Source organism: Microcaecilia unicolor, chromosome 7 (assembly GCF_901765095.1).
Source record: "Microcaecilia unicolor chromosome 7, aMicUni1.1, whole genome shotgun sequence".
NCBI classification, from domain to species: Eukaryota; Metazoa; Chordata; class Amphibia; order Gymnophiona; family Siphonopidae; genus Microcaecilia; species Microcaecilia unicolor.
The window spans coordinates 226,317,862-226,340,706 of NC_044037.1; the positions used below are offsets into that span (position 1 = coordinate 226,317,862).

Here is a 22,845-nt window from a genome sequence, read left to right on the forward strand (position 1 = left end):
TCCGCACTCACCCAAAGTTCCTGCCGAAGGTGGTGTCGGAGTTCCATCTTAACCAGTCAATTGTCTTGCCAACATTCTTCCCAAGGCCGCATACCCGCCCTGCTGAACGTCAGTTGCACACATTGGACTGCAAGAGAGCATTGGCCTTCTACTTGGAGCGGACACAGCCCAACAGACAGTCCGCCCAATTGTTTATTTCTTTCGACCCTAACAGGCTAGGGGTCGCTGTCGGGAAACGCACCATCTCCAATTGGCTAGCAGATTGCATTTCCTTCACTTACGCCCAGGCTGGGCTGGCTCTTGAGGGTCATGTCACGGCTCATAGTGTCAGAGCCATGGCAGCGTCGGTGGCCCACTTGAAGTCAGCCACTATTGAAGAGATCTGCAAGGCTGCGACGTGGTCATCTGTCCACACATTCACATCTCATTACTGCCTCCAGCAGGATACCCGACGCGACAGTCGGTTCGGGCAGTCGGTGTTGCAGAATCTGTTTGGGGTGTAAATCCAACTCCACCCTCCAGGACCCGAATTTATTCTGGTCAGGCTGCACTCTCAGTTAGTTGTTCTTCGTAGGTCAATTTCTGTTGTACCGTCGCCGTTGCGAGGTTCAATTGACCTGGGTTATTGTTTTGAGTGAGCCTGAGAGCTAGGGATACCCCAGTCGTGAGAACAAGCAGCCTGCTTGTCCTCGGAGAAAGGGTATGATACATACCTGTAGCAGTTGTTCTCCGAGGACAGCAGGCTGATTGTTCTCACCTACCCTCCCTCCTCCCCTTTGGAGTTGTGTGTTTCATATTTTATTGCTTGTCATTCAACTGGCGGGAGCGGTCGCGCACGGGCGGGAAGGCGGCCGCGCATGCGCGGTGGGCGTGGCCTGCGTGCCGACCGTCCCGCGAAGCTTCTTCCGGTTGGTGTGGGCTGCCGCGGACGTCAACCCAGTCGTGAGAACAATCAGCCTGCTGTCCTCGGAGAACAACTGCTACAGGTATGTATCATACCCTTACAGTGTTCCCATTGAGCCATCAGGCAGTTCTGTTGTTTCAGTACTAAGGATTTTCATTATTTTGTTGTAGATAGCAAAGTGTCAGTTTTAGTTCATAAATGGGACATTTTGATGAATCTGCTTCTGGAATTGGATCTCTCATGGTTGGCTCTGCAAGTTTGTTAATCACAAAATTTGACTTAGAAATAATGGTATTTTAGATCAGAAGTACTTGTCATTAGCTTCTGTGATTGTAAATTCCTCTTTGTATGATATAATATATGATATATATTATATTATAATTATAATATAATAATAATGGTCTCCTTTGTGGAAGATCTTTATTGCAGCAAAATATGCATTGAATGTATAGGTTCTGTCAAAAATAATCAGGCCTGAAATAAATAACACACCTTTGCATGTTAATACTTCACATCTTCAGGAATAGAGACTAGTGTAAGTTAATATATTTGTTTGAAGTAGGGACTTATAATGTTCCAAACTCATATACTGCATCATCTTTCAATAATGATTGCATTGGTCCAATAAAATACATCCTGCACTGCATCCAGTTTCCACCAGAACCAATATGGCTACTAGAGCTGTGTTCTAAGGTAAATGACAATCTTGATTTTGACCTGATTTCATCTCTCTCTTAGATGACAAAAAAATTGAAGGTAAAATAATGGAAACAAGTGAAGGTACTTCATCTGGAAAGAACAAAAGAAGATTTCCAGATTTTGGGTATGACTTTTTTTTTTAATAAATTCAAATTTTAAAGGAACTGTGCATACTAGTATAAAACTGACAGGTTTGGTGTGGATTTTGACAGTTTGTTTTTCCGCACAGGTCTCCCCATGTATTTTGATTCTATTCTTAAGAGTAAGATTACAATTTAGAAGGGAAGGTTATAGAAACATAGAAAAATGAAGGCAGATAAGGACCATATGGCTTAACCAGTATGCCCATCCATGCCATCTACTATCTTTTTCTCTCTCTTAGAGATCCTATATACTTGTCACTGCATTAGGGCAGTAACCCACAGGGGCATCAAGCCATGGCTTGGAGGGACACCATAGGGAGGAGAAAGGAGAGGAAAACTTGAATAATAAACCCTTGATTTCTCCGAGGACAAGCAGGCCGTTGTATTCTCACAGCTGGGTGACGTCATCCAACAGATCCCAGTGTGGACGCTGACTAGTAAGATTAAGTTAGAACTTTCTAGCTGCATCCCACCACGCATCCACTGGTGCCTTCCAGCCTGACATGTGAGCACGGGTTCATCAGTCTTGATTTTTCTGTGGAGCAGGGTAGACGCATCTCATGTGTACATCTGTTTCGCAGTGCCTTCCCGTTCAAGTATTTTTTTTTCTCTTTATTTGAATTATTTTTCATTTTTCTTTATTCTATTTTATTTCCCTTAATATTTTAGTAGTTTTTTCGGCTCTTCCTTTTTTTTTGCGAGTTGCTAGGCCTGTTTAGGCCAGAACACAACCTCAATTTGAATACTGTCCTGTTTTCTGTTCACAATTGAGTTGTTTAATTACTTTTCTCAATGTCCCAAAAGAACCCCCCCCCCCCCCCCCCCCAAGTGGCTTCAAAAGGTGTACACAATGTAACCGGGTGATTTCTGTGATGGACCTGTACTCTTGGTGCACTGGGAGCCTTGGGCCCGACCGTGAGCCTAACTCTTGTTGTCTCTGTTTAAAAATTCAGTTGAGGACACAGAGGGCATGACGTTCTCAATACGTACTCAATAGGAGAGATTTTTTGGCTCCTTGAAGGCCAGTACATTGTGATCAGCAAAGAGGTATCGTCCTAAATGGCTGCCAAGACTTCAACATCCACTGGGAGTACACAGGCATCAAGGTGGTCTCCAGCACTCTCATCATTGGGCAAGAAAGTAGGCCTCAGGGACCAGTCAGCATTGGACCCAACACTGAGGCCACATACTGGTTTAATATCATCCTCGTCGGCACAGAAGGACCATGATGTTGAACATCAGGGGAAGCCCAGGAAGCATAAGCATCGGTCCTCATTGACGCATGATGCCAAGGGCACCAGGACATCTACATTGTTGGTCCCCAAGAAGTGCTGGTGCTGGGAGAAGTGCTCTTCCTCTTTGGAAAAGGTGCCAGTGTGTAAGTCTCCAGGCAGCTAAGTCCCTGCTACCGGTTCTGCACCAACACCACCTTAGGCTGCCTCTCTCCCGGCTCCCCTTGCCTTTGCCGATGCCTTCCTTTGATGAGTTGTTCTGAGCCATGCTCAGGAAGAAGCTGACGCAGATGCTGCAGACTGCTCGGACATCGAGCTCGCTTGCCCCAACTGCGGATCAGCCCCAGATGCTTCCTGAGGCTCCATCCATGCCTGGGTAGAGATTCTCGATGCCAGCATCTTAAGTTGGAGACTGAGGAAGAGTCCAGGACGGAGATGTTAACTGTCCTGGACTACGAGTCTTCTCCTAAGGGAAGTGGTCACAGTACAATTACACTCTATCCTTAAGGATTCCTGCAAAGAATTGGGAATCTCCCCTCTCAGTGCAGGCTGCCCCTAAGAAGGTGGATATGCAGTATCGTATCCAGAAGGCTTTCAGGTTCGAGTGGACCTAACTGCCTCATTACTCTCTGGTGGTTGAATCCCCTCCCGCCCCCCCCCCCCCCCTCAAATGAGCTAGAAGCTCCAGGACTCATGCCTCAGTGCCCCCAGGTAGAGAGGCTTGGACACTAGACTCATTTTGGAGGAAAGCTTTTCAAGGCTCGATTCTCATTGCCCGCATCCAGTTCTACCAGTTCGCAGTACACTTAGTCTTGCGGATTCTCTCCCACAGGAGAAGGCCACAAAGCTTTGCCAGTTGGCCAGTAAACAGCTGGAGTGCAGAAAGTATCTGGCTAGAGGTGCATATGATTCTTTTGACATAGCGTCCAGACTCTCTACCATGGGTGTGGCGATGTACAGATTCTCATGGCTGTGTGTCTGACCCGGTTCCAGGGAGGTTATGGACATTCCATTCTGAGGTGACAATCTGGAGATAAGGTAGAAGAGGTTGCTGACCTCATTAAGAAGCATACTGATACCATCCAAACCCTGTCTCTGCACCTTCCAGCTGCAACCTCTTTTTCCTCACAGATTTTGCAGTGGGCCTAGGCAACGACCCTACTACTCTCAAGGGTGTAGGTTTCTGCTGCCTTCTGTTCTGCCTAGAACCCTCGGGCCCAGTGTTCTTGACCTCACCAGTCCTGCCCACAGAAGCTGTAGCCGGCTCCCCATTCAAAGCAAGGGATGAGCTTTTGATTGGCTCCAGGGGAGCATAGCCACACTCAAAGTAACTGTCCCGGAGGCTTACCAGTAGGAGGGGAGGCTGAATTTTTAGCATCACAGGTGGCCCCTTGTAACATCCAACCGGTAAGTTCTTCAAATAGTCCATCTCAGTTACACCCTACATTGACATCAGAGACCACTGAATTGACCACCGATAGCATTGTACATAGGCACAAGCAGGGTGAAACCCGTACCACCAGGGGAAGAAGGGAAGGAATTCTATTTCAGGTACTTCTTGTGCCCAGAAAGAGTGGGGGGATTTCGGGCCCTGAACAAATTCCTAGTCAGGATAATTTCCCTGGGCACCCTTCTTCCCATGATTCAGGAAAATGATTCTGTGCTCTCTGGACTTAAAAGGATGCCTATACCTACATTTCGAAACTTCCCAGTTACAGGAAGTATCTCAGATTCCGTATAGGGGAACTACCAGTACTGTGCTCTATTTGACCTCATGTCCGCTCCCAGGGTATTCACCAAGTGTCTAGCAGCAGTTGAGATGTATTTGTGCAGATCTGGATGATTGGCTGGTCAAGAGCACATCGCAGGAGGGGGCATCAGAGTTAATCCTCCTAACTATTGAGGTGTTGGAGCTACTAGGATTTGTACTGCATAACTTAACTAAGCGAGTCTTAACCTATCTGGAACAGACTAGAGACCATAGATAGTCCAGCTGGCTTTGCTTCTTTTAACCCAATTTGGATGTTGGTAGCCATCAGCAAACACACAATTTCTAATTGGCTAGCAGAGTGCGTCGCCTTTACTTATGTCCAGGCTGACTCAAGAGGGTTATGTCAAGGCTCATAATGTCAAAGCCATGGCTACTTTGATAGCTCACTTGAGGTCAGCCTCCACAGAGGAGATTTGTAAAGCTGTGACGTGGTCATCTGTCCACACATTCACATCCCATTACTTCCTTGAGCTTCATACCCAACATGACAGTGGGTTCGGGCAGTCAGGCTTGAAGAATTTGTGTGGTGTCTCCACCCCCTAGCCTAGTTTTCTTTAGTTCCATTTTGCCCCTTTACAACTGGTATGTAAATGGTTTCAAGTTAGGGATTCCCAGCTGTGAGAATACAACGACCTGCTTGTCTTCAGAGGAAGCAAAGTTACTCACCTGTATTAGGTGTTTTCCAAGGACAGCAGACCAAGTATTCTCACATACCCTCCCACCTCCCCTTGGGGTTGTATTCTTTATCTTTTGTTAAATGACTTGAGGAACCCACGTTCGCCCGTTGTGCAGGAATGCACCTTTCACATGCTTGGTAGGATGCTGCTAGAAAGTTCTAACTTAATTTCGCTAGTCAGCATCTGCACTGGCTCCATTGGATGATGACACCCAGCTGTGAGAATACTTGACCTGCTGTCCTCGGAGAACATCTGCTACAGGTGAGTAACTGTGCTTTATATTCGAGTTAACATTTTTTCCCCTTTTTTAGGGGAAAATATTATCTGTTTTATATTTGGATGGGTTTATATTTGAGTATGTGTGATAGTTGCAATAGTATCGTTTGCTTCCTTTTTTTCCCCTTTATTGGTGGAAGATAAGCTATGCACCTCCATTTCCGCTACTGGGAAAATACTTTGTAACACTCATAAGAAGTCGGGGACTGTGATTTTCTTAGTACCCTCTTCTGAGACAGATTTTGATCCTAGTCCCCTATGAAGTCAGGTTGGATATTTTTCCAATTTGATAATGCAAAGCCAAAGAATGTTCTTACAACCTCAGTCTCACACCTTTGAGGCTTGGACTTTAAGAGGCAAGTAATTTACTGTTGCAATTTATCTGGTTCACCAGCAGTCCAACGTGAGCAGCAAAGCTGAAAGCACAAGAAACGGTGACCTGAAGGCTGGCGTACACAGGGATGGGGCAAGAAGAAAGGCCCCCTACTTCTACACGGACAGACACTGAAAGATACTCGGGGGCTCAGTCACACACAGAAGCTGGCGGCTTATGGGAACCCACTTGCGTACTGAAGCCGAAGGCTTCACCGGAACTCACTCAAGCACTGCTCCGAGAGAAAGGGCAGGCTGGCAGGAAGGTGTCTCAGAACCCACAGATTTGGAGAAGCAGAGGGCGGCTAATGACACAAAAGTTCTGAAGTCAGGAGCAGAGAGATTAAATCCCTTAGCGTTGACCCATGTCTGATGTCACCACGGTCATGCATGCTGGACGCTCACCCAGGCGGCGCTAACCAGTGCTCCTGGGATGGCGGTGGGACGGTCTTCCTTTCTTCGCCCGATGACCACAGTGGGTGTGAAGGCATGGCCCAAAATCCTCTGTCCTGTTTCACACAAAACCTGCCTGAACACCTTCTGCATATTTGAAAGCGTGGACTCATGATAATCCCTTACATGGTATGCCATCATGCAGAAGAATGACTGGTTTCTGTACAACCTGTTATTAGAAGATTTATGTAAGCCTTGCTTCATTTGAAGCTTCCTGTCAAGTCATCAATAGTGTTATGGAACCCTCAGTATGGCAAGGCTCTTGCTTCTTGTGCACTGAAGTACATGATCTGATTACTTTAGCATGCAGTGAACTCCTAGGCCTTTGTGACTCATCTGCACTGTTTCTTAATAGGGTTCAAACATTTTTTTTAAAAACATGTTAAAGGAGAACAATCCATGTGTACTTTTGATTACAAGAGAATCCTTGCCTTCTGTTTAGTGTGGACTAAATGCCGTAGGAAGATTATAACTAATTTTGTTTTCTTCCCAGCAAGACTGGGATTGAAGCATCAAAAAGAACCTTGTCTGACTGGATAGCAAACTGCATATGCTTCAGTTCAACAGTTTGATCTTAGATGATGATGATAATATGGCCATAACTGTGTTAGTGACCACCTGAGGGTGGCCTCTGTGGAAGTAATTTTGCCACACATTCACTTTTCACTGGTGTGAGAGTACATTCTTTAGGGCCTTTTTGAGGGTTAGAGCCCAGTGCCTCCATCTCCAATCCTCGGACCCATTTTATTATTTAGGGTTGCCTTTAAAATAAAAGACATAGGAGTTCTTACCCCCAAAAAGTGTCCATCATTCTCTTAGTAAATTTTTTGTTCCTCTGCTCCTTTCAGTACTGAAGATGCCTCCTCGCTAGGGTGACCCAGCGGTGTTACTTACAAATCACTTTGTCTTTAGGGAAAATAAATTTGTGTCCCTATAACAAATGTTCTTTGAAGGCATACAGATCAGTCACACATTTCCTCCTTAATTCCCTTTTGGGTTTGAGCTTATTTGCTTAATTACAGGATATAGGCATGTTCAACACTGCAGGTGCATGGGATCTCTCACACATACCTGGAGCTCTCTAAAATACATTTCTAGAAAGTTCTGAAATCTGTCATTACTGAGCAATAATGGCATCAGCCATTGGTTAGGTGATTGCCCTGTATTCAGAGATTATTATTATTATTTGTTACATTTATACCCCACTCTTTCCCGCTTGGTAGCAGGTTCAGTGTGGCTTATGTAGTACAGGTTACAAAGTATCACAGAAAGCACACAGCTGTGGAATAGTGGAGTTAGTTATGATGTAGTTGTTTGGAATAGGTTAAGAAAGGTGAGATGGGCAAGGAAGGTAGAGAGGTAGGGGTGGTGTGGAATAGGCTCATAGATTGTCGGTTCATTTGGGTAGGCTTGCTTGAAGAGGTAAGTTTTTTTAGCAGCTTTCGGAAGGGTAGATGTTCGCTGACTATTCGAATGGGTCTTGGTAGGGCATTCCAGAGTTGGCTGCCCATAACGGAGAAGTTCGATGCGTAGTAGGTTTTGTACTTGAGGCCTTTGCAATTGGGAAGGTGCAGGTTGAGGTATGTTCGAGAAGATTTTGACCTTTTTCTAGCTGGAAGGTCAATCAGGTTGGTCATGTAGCTTGGAGATTCTCCGTAGATAATCTTGTGAATCAGTGTGTGGACTTTGAAGTTTATTCGTTCTTTGATAGGGAGCCAGTGGAGTTTTTCACGGAGAGGTGTTGCGCTTTCAAATTGTGATTTACCAAAAATGAGTCTGGCTGCTGTGTTTTGGGCGGTCTGAATTTTTTTCAGGATTTGGGCTTTACAACCAGTGAAGATGCTATTGCAGTAGTCAGCATGGGTAAGTACAGTGGATTGTACCAAGTTGCGTAAAGTTTTTAGGGGGAGATAAGGTTTCATTCGTTTCAGCACCCACATCATGATGAAACATCTTTGTCGTGGCTTTTGCGTGAGTTTCCAGAGTTAGGTGGTTGTCTAATGTTACTCCTAGGATTTTTAGATTGTCGGATATGGGGATTGTGACAACAGGGGTGGTCAGGGTAGTTGGGAGGAGTGTGGAGTGTTGGGATAAGATGATTAGGCATTGTGTTTTCTTTTTATTCATTTTCATCTTAAAAGCGTTAGCCCAGGAAGCTAAAATGTTCATGCCAGTGATTATTTTATCGGAGATTTTTGCTAGGTTGGATTGGAAAGGGATGAATATAGTAACGTCATCTGCGTAGATGAAGGGGTTTAGGCCGTATATAGATAGAGACTTGGCCAAGGGGGATCATCATAAGATTGAAGAGGATCGGGGATAGAGGCGATCCTTGGGGAACTCCGCATGTTGATGACCACGCAGACGAGATTGTTGTTGTTTTGACTTGGTAGGATCTTGTGGTGACAAAACTTTTTATCCATTTGATGATGTTTCTGCCGATCCCTAGTTTGTCCAGTATTTTTGTAAGAATATCATGACTTACCATGTCAAATGCGCTGGATAAGTCGAACTTTAGAAGAAGTATGTTGTTTCCAAATGATATTTCTTGTTTGAACTTGGATATTAAGGTGAGTAAGTTTCTGTGCTGTGTGCGGGCAAGCCCGATTGTGACTCATGTAGTATGGAGAATTTTTTTTGTATAAATTCGTTGAGTTGGGAGGTTACTCTGTTTTCCATTAGTTTGATCAGTAGAGGGATGGAGGCCATAGGGCGGTAATTGGTGATGTCATTTGCTGTTTTCTTGGGTTTTTTTGGTATTGGTGTGAGTAGTATGTTACCTTTTTCGGTGGGGAAGGAGCCCTTTGGAAGTAGGAAGTTTAAGTGGGTGGTGAGGTCTGTAATGAATTGTGTTGGCGCATTTTTCATTAGGTAGTTGGGGCAGGGGTCCAGGTGGCAGTGGGACTTGGAGAGTTTGGATACTGCTGTGGAAATTTCCTCAGTGGTGAGGAGGGTGAAGTTTGTCCAGGAGCGGTCTGCCGGGATTTCGTCCATTCCGGGGTCTAGTTCATCGAGGAAACTATCGATGCTGGCATCGTCTTGGGGAATTGTATTGCATAGATTGATGATTTTGTCGTTAAAGTATTTGGCCAGCTGGTCGGCAGAAGGACAGTTTGAGGATGAAGTTGACTGGTTCGGTGTTGAGAAGATTCTTTATAAGTTGATATTGTTTTTTTATGTCTGTTCCAGTGGATGTAATTTGTTTTGTATAATAGGATCTTTTTGCTCTTTTAACGGCATTCTTGTAGTTCTTTTGTGTCTGTTTCCATGCATTCAGGGAGGGATTGTTTTTTGATTTGCTCCAAGTTTTTTCTAGTTTCCTGGTTTGTGACTTTAGATTTTTTAATTCGCCGTTAAACCATGGTGAAGGGTTTCGTCTACGTAGAGTTTTGGATTGTAGTGGAGCAATTTCATCCAGAAAAAGTTTGCACCTGTTATCCCATTTTTTTTGTTACATTTGTACCCCGCGCTTTCCCACTCATGGCAGGCTCAATGCGACTTACATATACACGGTACTTATTTGTACCTGGGGCAATGGAGGGTTAAGTGACTTGCCTAGAGTCACAAGGAGCTGCTTGTGCCTGAAGTGGGAATTGAACTCAGTTCCCCAGGACCAGAGTCCGCCACCCTAACCACTAGGCCACTCCTCCACTCCATTCTGTGAAGAAGAGGTTAGAGTTTGGATCTTTTGACCATTCGTTGTCATAGATTTGTTGCCAGAAAGTTTTGTCTATCCGTCCTCTGGTGCTGATTATGGGTTTGTGTGTTTTAGGCTGGTCTTTTTTATGCGTTTGTATTGATAGGGTCGCTTTGTGATGATCAGACCAGTGGATGTCTGATAAAAGGAAGTTTTGGTCTGTGGAGTGTTTGTGGGCAATGATGTCGAGTGAGTGTCCTTTAATGTGGGTTGGTTGCATTGGAGGGAGGTTGAAGTCACATAGTGTGGGCAGAGTTGGACTCCTGTAGATGAAGGTTCAGGTCTCCAGTTAATAATATATTGGAGTTGTTAACGCATTCATTTGATATAAAGTCCATGAATATGGTTTGGTTATTGTTCCAGTTGCTGGGAGGTCTGTAAAACAGTATGCAGGTTAGATGGTCGTATAGTGTGAGGCTGTGAAGTTTTATTGAAGGAATTTCGAGTTGTGGTGAAATGGACTCAAAGATGGCTTCTGCGGAGAAGTTGGATCTGTAGATGAGTGCGATGCCTCCACCTCTCTTTTGTCTTTTCTAGGCCAGTGTGATATTTTGTAGCTAGGGGGGCACAGATCAATTATGATGGGATCTTTTGAGTTCCGTACCCAGGTTTCTGTGATGAAGAGTAGGTCAAGGTTGTCTGATGTAATCCAGTCTGAGATGATTTCGGTTTTGTTAAGTGCTGATCTTGCATTGATATATCCCACTCGGACGGGTAGGTGTGGTTCAGCAGTCTAGAGTGAGGGGCGGATTTTAATAAGTTGTCTTGTTTTAGGTGTTTTAGATTTAGGTGGGACTGTTTCTGTTTTTGAGGATGGTTGGGTGTTGTTGGGTTTCTGTGACAGTTGTTGGTTTGAGATTAATTTGGGTGTTTTTGAGTGATGTTGAAGAACTGGTATCATGTTGATTTCCGTTGGGGGGGGGGGGGTGTTGAAAGTTGGTTGAATGATAACGATTGAGTGGATGATGATGAGTATTTTCAGGAAGATCATGTTGGTGAGATGATTTAGATTGGGTAGGGGTGTGTGCGGGTTAGGGGTGGGTTAGGTAGGGGTAGGGTGGGTTATCATTGTTTGCATGGTTGGGGTGGGGCACCGGAGAATATAACTATGAAGGGTGTGTTCTTGTTGGCTTGGTTGGAGTGGGGGATACAGGAGAGGTGAACTACGAAGGGGCAAGTGCCATTTCGAAGGTTATATGAGGGAGGTTTAGATTTGTTGGTCTAGTAGGGATGGGGGTGCAGGGAGGCAGAGGATTGGGTGAATGGGACTGCAAGAAGGTAGTTACAATGTGTACTGGTGGGGCATAGGGGTTCATTGAATGTTAGCATAGGTAGTATCAATGTATATACAGTCGAATGAAAAATAGGATAATTGCGAGTAACATCAAATTTTTCACATTTCAGCATTACTATAGTTCTGAGCAGGAATCAGTGTTAGATTGTGCACAATCATCAGTCAAGATACAGGACAATTCCAGTACAGTGTCAGTAAATGTGTGTAACCCTGCACCTTTCAATTGGTCAGGGTATAAGCTGAGGTAAAAGACAATGTTAGCCCAGTGCCAGCCTATTACCAGCACATGTATGTAGTTCTGTCCCCCTCAGTCAATCCAACATATATGTACAGGAGACCAAGAAACAGTGTTAAGATGTGTGCATTCAACATTCGAGCCATAAGACAATACCAACACAGAGTCAGCACAGATTCTAATACATGTATGCAATACTGTATCCCTTAGACGGTCGTCCAGCAGCCGTATCGGAGGTTTGGTGCCCTTTCCGGGCTACCACGTGTTCCGGGTGATTCAGGCGAGCTGGTCGTCAGCTCCGTAGTGATTGTTCTCTGCTGGCTGCCCAGTTGGCCCTCGGGATCAGCAACGTGAAAGTTGCCGAATGGAGGTTGCCAAGTGGAGGGTAGCTTGGGCCGCTCAGGTGTGTGCCCCGGGTCGGCGCGTCTGCCAACCGGCGTCTTCGGGGAGGTCTGTGGATCCGATTTGGGACATCTGTGGTTCCGACTTCGGTCCGCTCCAGTCCGCTGTCTATCCGTCGTCTGACTCAGCGGTTGTGCTGGAGCAGCTACTAAATGTAGTCTCCGAGAGTGGAGATCTCCGATACTGTCCGGAGGAGCTCCTCACTGCACGTCCTATCAGTCAGCCATCTTGGAGTGGAAAGATTACCTGTAATAAGTAAGCAACTTGACTTTCTTGTTTGTGTAAACATCCATACACTAGGAACTGAGATATTAATCTTAGTGTATCAGATTCAAAGGTTAGAAATACTTCCTCTCATATTCAGTTGGTGGAAGGGAACATTGAAGAAGAATTAACAGACTGAGAATGGATGGAAAGGGAAATAAAGAGAAATCTGGATATTGCATTTTGTTTCAGAGAAGATTAGTGCTACCCATGGAGAGTGTAAATAGAAAAAAAGAGAGGGCCCGAAGGCAGGTCGCTGAGACACTATGCCATTGGCCCTCTCGGCCTAAGTCTCTGCGCAATGAGGGGAGGCGCACGAGGTTGGTTTAGACCCCGGGCTGCAGCGGCATTGAGCTCGCAGAGAGGAGAGAGCTGAGAGGATCAGCCATCCAACAACTGTCGGAGGTTGGAGAGCTTGGTTGCAAGACAACAGAGTGGCTGACTCATATGGAGGGGGATTGGTGGGTCCACATGCAGTTGGAAGACAGATGCACAAGCAGAAGAGGAGCGGGCATCCAACTGTCCAGATTGTTCTAACCTCACCTGCCGACGATCCTATCCCTCAGCCCAGTACCAGCAAGGAGCAATTTGGCCATGCAACTCCCCCAGCTGTCTCAAATTGAACCTCATTGGGAGAAAACAGCCTTACACCAAAGGAAACAGTTTCCCTCCACGTGTGATCTGAAGGGCACCATGTGCACAGTAGCAGAGGCAGGACCCAACTTACCTGGATTGCTGACTTCACCTCGCCGATGCTCTTGTCCCCCAGCCTAGTGTCAGCCGGGAACGATTTTGCCTGCTACTCCCTCATGCTCCCCAACTGCACCTCACTGGGTGAAAAACAAACTGCAACAACAGAAACAGGATACTCTAGCACTCCTTCAGTCCTCAGGTAGAACCACATTGAGGTGACTTCAGAGAATACCACCCAACGGACACTGCCCTGATGAGTGCAGGGAGGAAACTGTGAGGAGATCTGCCCTACAGGTGAAGAAAAGGGAACCAACATTCTGACTACCATATGGACACTCTACTGGGCAAATCTTTCTTACTGACACACCACCACTTCACCCTCCCACTGATACACCTCACTCCACACACCTAGCTAATCCTTGACCGTTCAGCCCATAGTAAAATTCCATCTGGAATACACTAACTTGCCAAACCTAGAAATACCCACACACACATGAAACACAACACAATAGTGTTCTACCCCACCTCCCCCACCCCATAACCAAAATATCTCAAGCACTCAGCAACACATACAAAGACAAAATGAATGTTACCAAATTTCTACTTAGCATATCCATCCTTACTCTGCTATCCACCTCAGTAGCCCTCACAGAGGGTGACAACAACATAATACCAATACTCCTCAGCTCAAATCACCGTACTAGACACACTGCCTTCCATCATGGTTGACCTCACTCCAACAGATGGGAAACCACAAACCCAAAAACAACAGAAGAGACACATCCTACAACAACCCAAATACAACAACTAGCCAAAAAGGAAATTAACCAAACCCAAAACCCTACCAGACGTCAATTAATGAAAATCTCTAGAGTCATGTTACCCGATGACAATCATTTCCCAGTACAAATAGGTTACATCAACACTAGATCAGCGGCCAACAACACAGAAACAAAGACTGGATACTAGATGAAGACCTAGGACTAATTTTCCTAACCAAAACGTGGATTCATGATAAAGATGACCCCATAATCCTAGACCCATGTCCTACTGGATACAAAATTTTGAATTGGACCAGAACTGGGAAGAAAGGAGGGGGGTATATCATTTATTTACAGATCCTTCTTCACAGTGGAACCCATTACAGAATCCATAACACAACAGCTGGAAATTGCCTCATTTAGAATAAGTGACAAAGCTTTACATAACCACTTTTCTACAACCCAAACACACTTCATAAACTTTATCTCCAACACCTGTACAACCAACTCCAATATACTGAAAATAGAAGACATAAACCTACACTTAGAAAATCAAAACATCAAAAACCCAAAGGACTGTCTAGAATTCCTGCACCTCTGGGACTTCCAGTGGTCACCAGAGCCCTCTATGCATACTAAAGAACACGCTGTAGACCTGATAGCACACAGATTCTTACCCAACCAGGACTTTACCATACAAAACCAAAACCACTTCAAACTACACATGACCCTCTATTGGAGAAAGCTAGGGATCCACCCCCAAGACAACCATGTACCATTCCTAACTCAAATGTTGATGTAACTAAATTCTGGGCCTCCATCTACAACGATCACTGGTACCTCAAATGAAATCAGCGGATTTCATATTAGGACGAAAGATGTGCCACCATACTAAATGAGATAGCCCCCATGAAATCCAGAAGAATACAGGAAAGGAAACTGGCTTCATGGTACAATTATACATTAAAAGAGCTAAAAACCCAATGCAGAAGACAAGAATGATCCTTGGGGGTGGGGGTGGGGGGGGGAAACAAATTACAACCGAGTCATGAAAAAGGTACAAAAATAGAATCAGGTTAAGAGGAAATTCTATAAAGAACAAGTAGGCTCAGATTGCATAGATATGAAGAAACTCTATAAACTTGTAAACAACCTATTCAATGCCAAACCTCTCAAGACAGGGAATGACAACACCCCACCAACACATGAATTGGCCAAATATTTCTAAGAGAAAATTATCAACTTAGGGATGAGTCTTCTACAGACTAACACCAACCTTGAAAAGCTGTTAGACGAACTTAACCAACCCCCCCAGAAGAATCACCAGCAGACAGAACTTGGACGACTTTTGCCCAACTTACCAACAAGACTGTAACACAAGCAATAAGAAAATTCTTGAGTGCACACTGCCCACTCGATATCTGCCCCCAACTATATTATGAATGCTCCTCCAAATCATTTCATTGACCAGTTAACCTCCTATCTAAACTTCATGTCCCGAGAAGGCCAGTTCCCAAAAGAAAAGGGCAACATACTTCACGCCAATCCCAAAGGACACTAGCAAAAATATCAGTGATAACGCAAACTGCAGACCATTAGCTTCCATACCTCTAATGACTAAAATAATGGAAGGCATCATAGTCAAGCAGCTAACCAAATATCTACACGAATCCCAATCAGGCTTCTGAACCCACCACAGCACAGAAACTGTGCTAATCACACTTTTAGCAAAATTCAAACATAAGTACATAAGTAATGCCATACTGGGAAAAGACCAAGGGTCCATCGAGCCCAGCATCCTGTCCACGACAGCGGCCAATCCAGGCCAAGGGCACCTGGCAAGCTTCCCCAAACGTACAAACATTCTATACATGTTATTCCTGGAATTTTGGATTTTTCCAAGTCTGTTTAGTAGCGGTTTATGGACTTGGCCTTTAGGAAACCGTTCAACCCCTTTTTAAACTCTGCTAAGCTAACCGCCTTCACCACTTTCTCCGGCAACGAATTCCAGAGTTTAATTACACGTTGGGTGAAGAAAAAATTTCTCCGATTTGTTTTAAATTTACTACACTGTAGTTTCATCGCATGCCCCCTAGTCCTAGTATTTTTGGAAAGCGTGAACAGACGCTTCACATCCACCTGTTCCACTCCACTCATTATTTTATATACCTCTATCATGTCTCCCCTCAGCCGTCTCTTCTCCAAGCTGAATAGCCCTAGCCTCCTTAGTCTTTCTTCATAGGGAAGTCGAATTGCAACATGGAATTGCAACTGGGAATAATATACTTTTACTACAGTTCAACATGTCCAATGCATTTTGAAATGGTCGATCACTCTATCCTACAAAGAATGCTCGTCAAAATAGGAATAGGAGGGAAAGTACTTGAATGGTTCTGTGGATTCCTGACCACTCAATCCTACCAAGTGAAACTAAGCTCCACGATCTGAAAACCCTGGAAAGCAGAATGCGGAATACCCCAAGGCTCACCACTCTGTCCACTATTATTCAATCTAATGATGGATCCCCCTTGCAAGATCCCTTTCCAGTCAAGGGTTGAACCCCTTCATATACGCTGATGTTTCCATCTTCATTCCCTTCAAAACAGATATATCCAAAATTACTTTCAAAATTACAGCATAAGCAACTTTCAGACTGAAACTTAAGAGTAAGACCTTTCTTCCCTAGGATCATCTTTCGCAACCTGGTACAGTCAATGGTGCTGAGTCACCTAGATTACTACAATGCACTCTACACTGGTTGTAAAGAGCAAATCATCAAGAAACTTCAAACAGCCCAGAACACTGCAGCCAGACTCATATTTGGAAAAACAAAATATGAAAGTGCAAAACCCCTAAGAGAAAAGCTATACTGGCTTCCACTTAAAGAATGTATCGCGTTCAAGATCTGCACTCTAGTTCATAAAATCATTCACGGAGATGCCCCGGCCTACATGTTAGACCTAGTTGACTTGCCACCCAGGAACACTACAAGATCATCCCGCACATTCCTCAATCTTCATTTCCCCCGCTGTAAAGGACTAAAATACAGACTAACATATGCATCCAGCTTTTCCTACATGAGTACACAGCTGTGGAATGCATTGCCACTTAACCTAAAAACAATTTACGAATTAATTAACTTTCGTAAATCTCTGAAGACCTATCTCTTCTTTTTTTTTTAACCATATATTTTATTATTTTCATACATAAACATGCCAGAGTGTAAAACATTTCTAATACAACCACCTTGCTAATCAAATTTCCAAATCAGTTTCACATTGCTGGTTCCTCTCTTTCTTTTCAAGAACCCCCTCCCCCTTCCCCTCCCAGGCCTCTCTATCTCGCTGTATGTTATCTTGTACTTTACTGTCCCGGAGTGTGCTGTGAGGACAACCATTGTTCATAAGGCTTCCAAATCTTTTGATGTTGCACTAGGCGGCCAGTCCGTAATGCTGTAAGTTTTGACATAAGGCAGATATAGTCCAGTTTCTGCAAGACTTGCTGAAGACCCGGCAGCGACGGTTGTTTCCAGGCCGCTGCCAATACCAGCTTGCCTGCCACAAATAGTTGTCCAGCAAACTGATGTATTGGGTTTTGGATTCCTTTAGGTTTAAAGTGTAGCAAACAGTGATCCATTTTCATTGGGTAGGTCACCCCTGTAACCTCAGACAAAAATTTCAGTAGCGCAGCCCAGTATGTCTTAGCACGGGTGCAAGCCCACCAAATGTGGAACATATCTCCTATTGCATCGCATTGCCGCAAACATGTAGCTGAACTTTCCCTAAACATCTTTGCAATGCGATGAGGAGTGTAATACCAGCAATATAATACCTTATGTCCATTCTCAATCATGGCACTAGAGATCGAGACTTTCAGAGATCTAAATGCTAGTTTCCATTGCTGGTATGTGTATGTCACCCCCAGGGCCTCATTCCATTTAGCTAAATAGTGTTCTACTGGGTTGGAATACAGAAGTAGCGCTTCATAAAGTCTTAATATACTGCCCTTTCCTCTCCCTCTCACCATTCCCAGTTCTATCTTGGTTTCCGCTAAACTAAGCTCTTCCCTTGCCCTCCGCTTTATAAAGTCTTGCACTTGGTAGTACTGGAAGGCTTGTAGGGGAGATAGCCCATGCTCTTTGCAAAGCTCTTCAAAAAGTATCGTCTTACCCTCTTCCCACATTTGTCCTAGTGTACATAGACCCATGTCCTCCCAATTCCAGTAGGCCCTATCTTGCCCCCCTGGTGCAAAATGTGGAGCAAATCTAAGATACATGTGCCGAAAAAAACTGCGCCCTGGAAAAAACTGTTCTCGAACCTTACTCCAGGTGAGCAAAGGCCACTGCATCAGGGGCGGACATCCTTTGATTAGCTCATCCAACTCCTGTTTAGCTAGCCATGGTATAGCCCTAAGCAGGAAAGGACTCACCCAGCCCTGCTTTATCTTTATACTTAATTTCTCCGTATCTGTAAACTAAGCAGCTATTGCTCTGAGATGTGCTGCCTGGAAATACAAAGCGATAGAAGGGACCCCCATCCCACCTCACTCTCTTGGTTGATACATAACTTCCCTTCTGACTCGTGGGGGTCTTTTTTTCCAGATAAATGAGAAGATGCCTCTCTGGAGGCCTCTTAGGAAGCTATCAGGGATGGAAATCGGTAATGCCATGAAAAGATATAATATCCTCGGGAGTATAACCATTTTTACTGCGCTTAACCTCCCAACCCAAGACAGCTGGAGACCCTCCCATCTCTGCAAATCCTGGAGGAGCCACCTCGCTATCTCGGGGAAATTAACCTGGAAAAGCTCCTCAATACACCTGGGGATGTTAACCCCCGGATATCGGATGTATCGCGATGCCCATCGGAATGGGGCTGTATTTTGCAGGATGGATTTTTGTTCAGTAGAGATGTTTATGTCTAGCGCTTCAGATTTGTCTAAATTAATCTTGAAACCTCAGACTCTCCCATAAGCATGCAACATCTCTAGTATTCTCGGAAATGAGGTCTCAGGGTCCCTCAACAAGAGCAAAATGTCATCTGCAAAAAGGAGAGCTCGTGTCTCGAATCTTCCCAGTCGTGGCCCCCTAACATCTGGGTGTGTCCGAAGCCTGACCGCCAGTGGCTCCATTACTATGGCAAAAAGCAGGGGGACAGTGTGCATCCCTGCCTTGTTCCTCTATACAATGTAAAAGGCTCTGTCAGTCTACCGTTTATTCTGATGGAAGCTTGAGGGGTTTTATAAATTAGATGGAGCCAGTGAACAAATCGCCCTGTGAATCCCAGTTTGTCTAGCACTCCAAACAGGAAGGACCAACTCACTCTATCAAACGCCTTTTCGGCGTCTAGTGACAAAATGCATAGTGGGGACTGTGTGTCCTGTGCATGGTACACCATGTGCAAAGCTCTGCATATATTATCAAATGTCTGTCTCCCATGCACAAAGCCTTGCCTGATCCTCATGGACCAGAGAGGGCAGATGTTTCTGCAATCGCGTCGCCAGAATCTTAATAAAGATCTTATAGTCTATCCCTAACAGCGAGATAGGCCTATAAGATCCGCAAAGTTGCCGGTCCTTCCCTGGCTTGTGAATGACCATGATGTTGGCCAGTTTCCATGTTGGTGTGAGTCCCGAACTAGTCTCTAAGGAATTGAACACCTGTAACAGCAATGGGGCCAGAAGTTTCCCAAGTATTTTATAGAATTTGTTGGTAAATCCATCGAGGCCTGGCGCTTTTCCTGCTGGGAGCCCCTTGATAGTATGAATAACCTCCTCCAATTCAATGGAATGTGATAGCAGCTGGGTAGCACTGGCCGTCAGGCTGGGAAGCTCCAAACCCTCTAAATAGTTTTCTGTGTCTGAGGTCGCTACTTCCTCGCCCCTAGCATATAGTTTCTCATAAAAATCTTTAAATGCTGATTCTATATAATCAGAGTCTGTATAGCTGTCCCCTCCCTCATCCCTCAGGCTTGCAATTATGTTACGAGTTGTTTGCTGTTTAAGCCTATAAGCCAGAAGACGGCTAGCCTTATTGCCAAACTCGTAGTGGGTCTGTTGGGCCTTCTGAAGGTCCTCCGCGAGATCCGCCAGCTCCAGGTCACAGATTTGATTCCGGAGCCGGCGGATATTATCCAAACCTGCCTGTAAGTGCTCTGACCCACCACGGTGGAGACTGGCTTCTTCCTGTTCTAATTGTTTCCGGAGGGTAGCCTCCCTGGATATCCGCTGCTTCCTAACGTGCCTTCAGCGCTATGAGGTGACTTCACATAACTGCTTTAAATCCCTCCCAGACCACTATAGGCGAGACTGCCCCATTGAATTGGATATATTCTTTAATATTGTTTTCTATACTCGTAATATTGATTGGATCTTGCAAAAGAGCGTCATCCAGACGCCAACTTCTCTGCCCTTCACGTGTTTTAGGTAGTACCAGCTGTAGTAGAACCGGGGAGTGGTCCGACCAGGTTCTGGGCACTATCTGATGTGACTCCATCATTCCCGCTATAGTTGCCTCTCCTAGCCAGTAATCAATCCAGGAGGAGGACTGGTGGACTGTGGAATAGTATGTGTAGCTACGCTCTCTCGGATTTATCTGCCGCCACAGATCTATTAGATGCCAATGATTGACGAATTCTTGCAGTCTTGCTGTATCCCTACGGCCATATCGTATACTGCTCGAGGAATTGTCTAGGTGGGACTGCATGGTGAGGTTAAAGTCTCCCCCTACAATGAGGGAGCCCTTTATATGTTTCTGAACTAACAAATCCAGCTCTGAGAAAAATTCCTCCTGCTGCGTATTAGGCCCATAGTTTATTACAGTGTATACCTGTCCCATCAATGAAAAAACCACCAAGAGATATCTTCCTCCCCTATCTCTAACTACTTTCAGAATATTCCAGGGGTTTATCACCCGCGAATGCCATCAGCACCCCGTTACTCTTTGTGTTATCACCGTTGAACGCAAAGTATATATTAGGATATTTTTTATGATGACACAGGTATTCAGATCTAGGTAATGGGTTTCCTGCACCAGGACCACATCCGCTCGAAGACGGAGCATTCCTCTAAAACAGGAGTTGTCGCTTTCTCGGAATATTCAGCCCTTTAGCATTGAGCAGCAATAAATTAATAGCTGACATATATCTGTAGTCTTCTGGAATCTTAGCTAGTTTGCCTCTCTGTCTCTCTTCCGTTTGCCGCCTCTGGGTAATCCTCCCCTCAGCTTCCTGATAGGTCTCCTCCCTCCCCTTTCCCTCTTTTCCCCCTCCCTTCGCCCCCCCCCCCCCCCCCCCCCCCCCCCCCCCCCCGAGTTCTAAAGCTGCCTCTGTGCTTCACTAAGGGCATCCTAGGAAGAAGTATAAGCTGATCATTCCGTATCCCCGCGGGTGCTCTTATATATTAAATCAAAGCCCTGCTTCTTTTCAATTCTGACCTCATTATAGAACTGTGTAACAACATAACAGTATAACAGGTGCATACACATTATCAACATAATGAAATACTTCACCCAACCACTCTGTAAAGTCCATCATCTCTTTGTCATTGCCAATGAACAGCTTGATGGGTATCTCAGTGGCCTTCGGCTTGTCCATCGGCTACACATGAACAGGATCTCCCCACTGGGTTGGTCCTCATTCAGGTCACTTTGGTTGCCGACTGTTGATGCTTCAGGCGCTTCTGGCCGTTGCCTGCTCGTTGCCATTTTGGTGGTATCACCCTCGGTGGGCCTCGTTTTGCAGGTGCTGCCAGATTCGATGTCTCCATCTCGCCTTCCTCTGGTAGGACTTCTCTTGCCTCTGAGATTGTCTTTATTTGCTGCATTTTTCCCTCTTTGTAAAAAACTAATGCAAAAGGATGTCTCCATTTGTAACGGATCCCCAGCTCTTGAAGTCGCCTAGTGACTGGCTTGAGTTCCGCTCTGCGCTTTTTAATGTGGTAGCGGCTAAGTCCTGATATACTTCAACTGCGTATGTGTCCCATTTGAAATTTGGGGTCTGACGTGCCGCTTTCGCCACTTGCTCCTTCATCTTAAAGTCCTTGAAGCATACTATTGTATCTTTGGGCAGATTGGCTCGTGGGGTTCCGAATGCCCGATGAGCTCTCTCGAGGTGAATCGACGCGGGTTCTACCACAGTACCTCCAGCTGCCAGTAGATCATTCACCAACTTTTGTATAGTGTCCTCGCAGTCCGCATAAGCAGGGGATTCTGGTAGTCCCCTGAAGCGTAAATTGCGGCTGCTTTTCTCTAGGTCTTCTAACTTATCTAAGACCTGTTGATGTGCTAGCAGGCTCTCCGTAGTGCGCTGGTCCAACGCGTCAATTGTTTCTGACTGAGCGTCTAGCCGGTTTTCTGCCTCTTCCAGCCTGGATCCAAGCTCTCTGATTTCACCCTTGAGGTCTGCTCCCATAGTTACCAGCTCGCCGCACATCACTTTTAAGTCTGCCCGTATCTCTTGCAGCCACTTCTGCCATTCCGGTCCCATCTCTTCCTCGGGTCCCCCTTGGTCAGCGCCAGTGTTTGTCTCCGTTGGGGATGCTGGCTCTGTGAGGGCCGTCACCTACGCTCATTCCGGGCGATTATGTGGCGCGGCCGCCATTTTGTTTTCTCGTGCCAGCGGTGAGTATGCGAAACGGGAAAAATCTACTCTCTCCGCCTCCGCCTGCATCCGATTTTTGCTCTCTCTGGCTCATATCTCCGCTCCCGGTTGGCAGTGTTTTTGCTTTGCTGAATAGGCTTCTTAGCGTCTGATCCCCGCGGGTTGTACGGAGCTCAGCTAGTAGGCATCCATGCCGTTTGGTGACCTGAAGACCTAACTCTTCAACAAGGCATACCACAATGATCAATAATTGTAAACGTAATCGTATCACCACTTTACCTTATATTCTGAATTGTTTTCTCCCTATATCTGTTTGCTTAACTGCTTAATTCTATTATCTCATTTATGTTCTCTATGTAACACCAATTACTATCT

The 22,845-nt window shown here is 45.3% G+C and overlaps 1 protein-coding gene across 1 annotated transcript in view; it reads left to right on the forward strand.

Moving 5' to 3' along the window:
• The window catches only part of LOC115473968 (neurabin-1-like), a 337,573-nt gene that overhangs the window by 258,660 nt on the left and 56,068 nt on the right, over window positions 1-22,845 (forward strand). Inside the window, exon 14 of the mRNA XM_030209200.1 lies at window positions 1,643-1,727. Within this exon, the coding sequence (XP_030065060.1) occupies window positions 1,643-1,727 (85 nt within the window). The remainder of the gene's footprint in view (window positions 1-1,642; window positions 1,728-22,845) is intronic.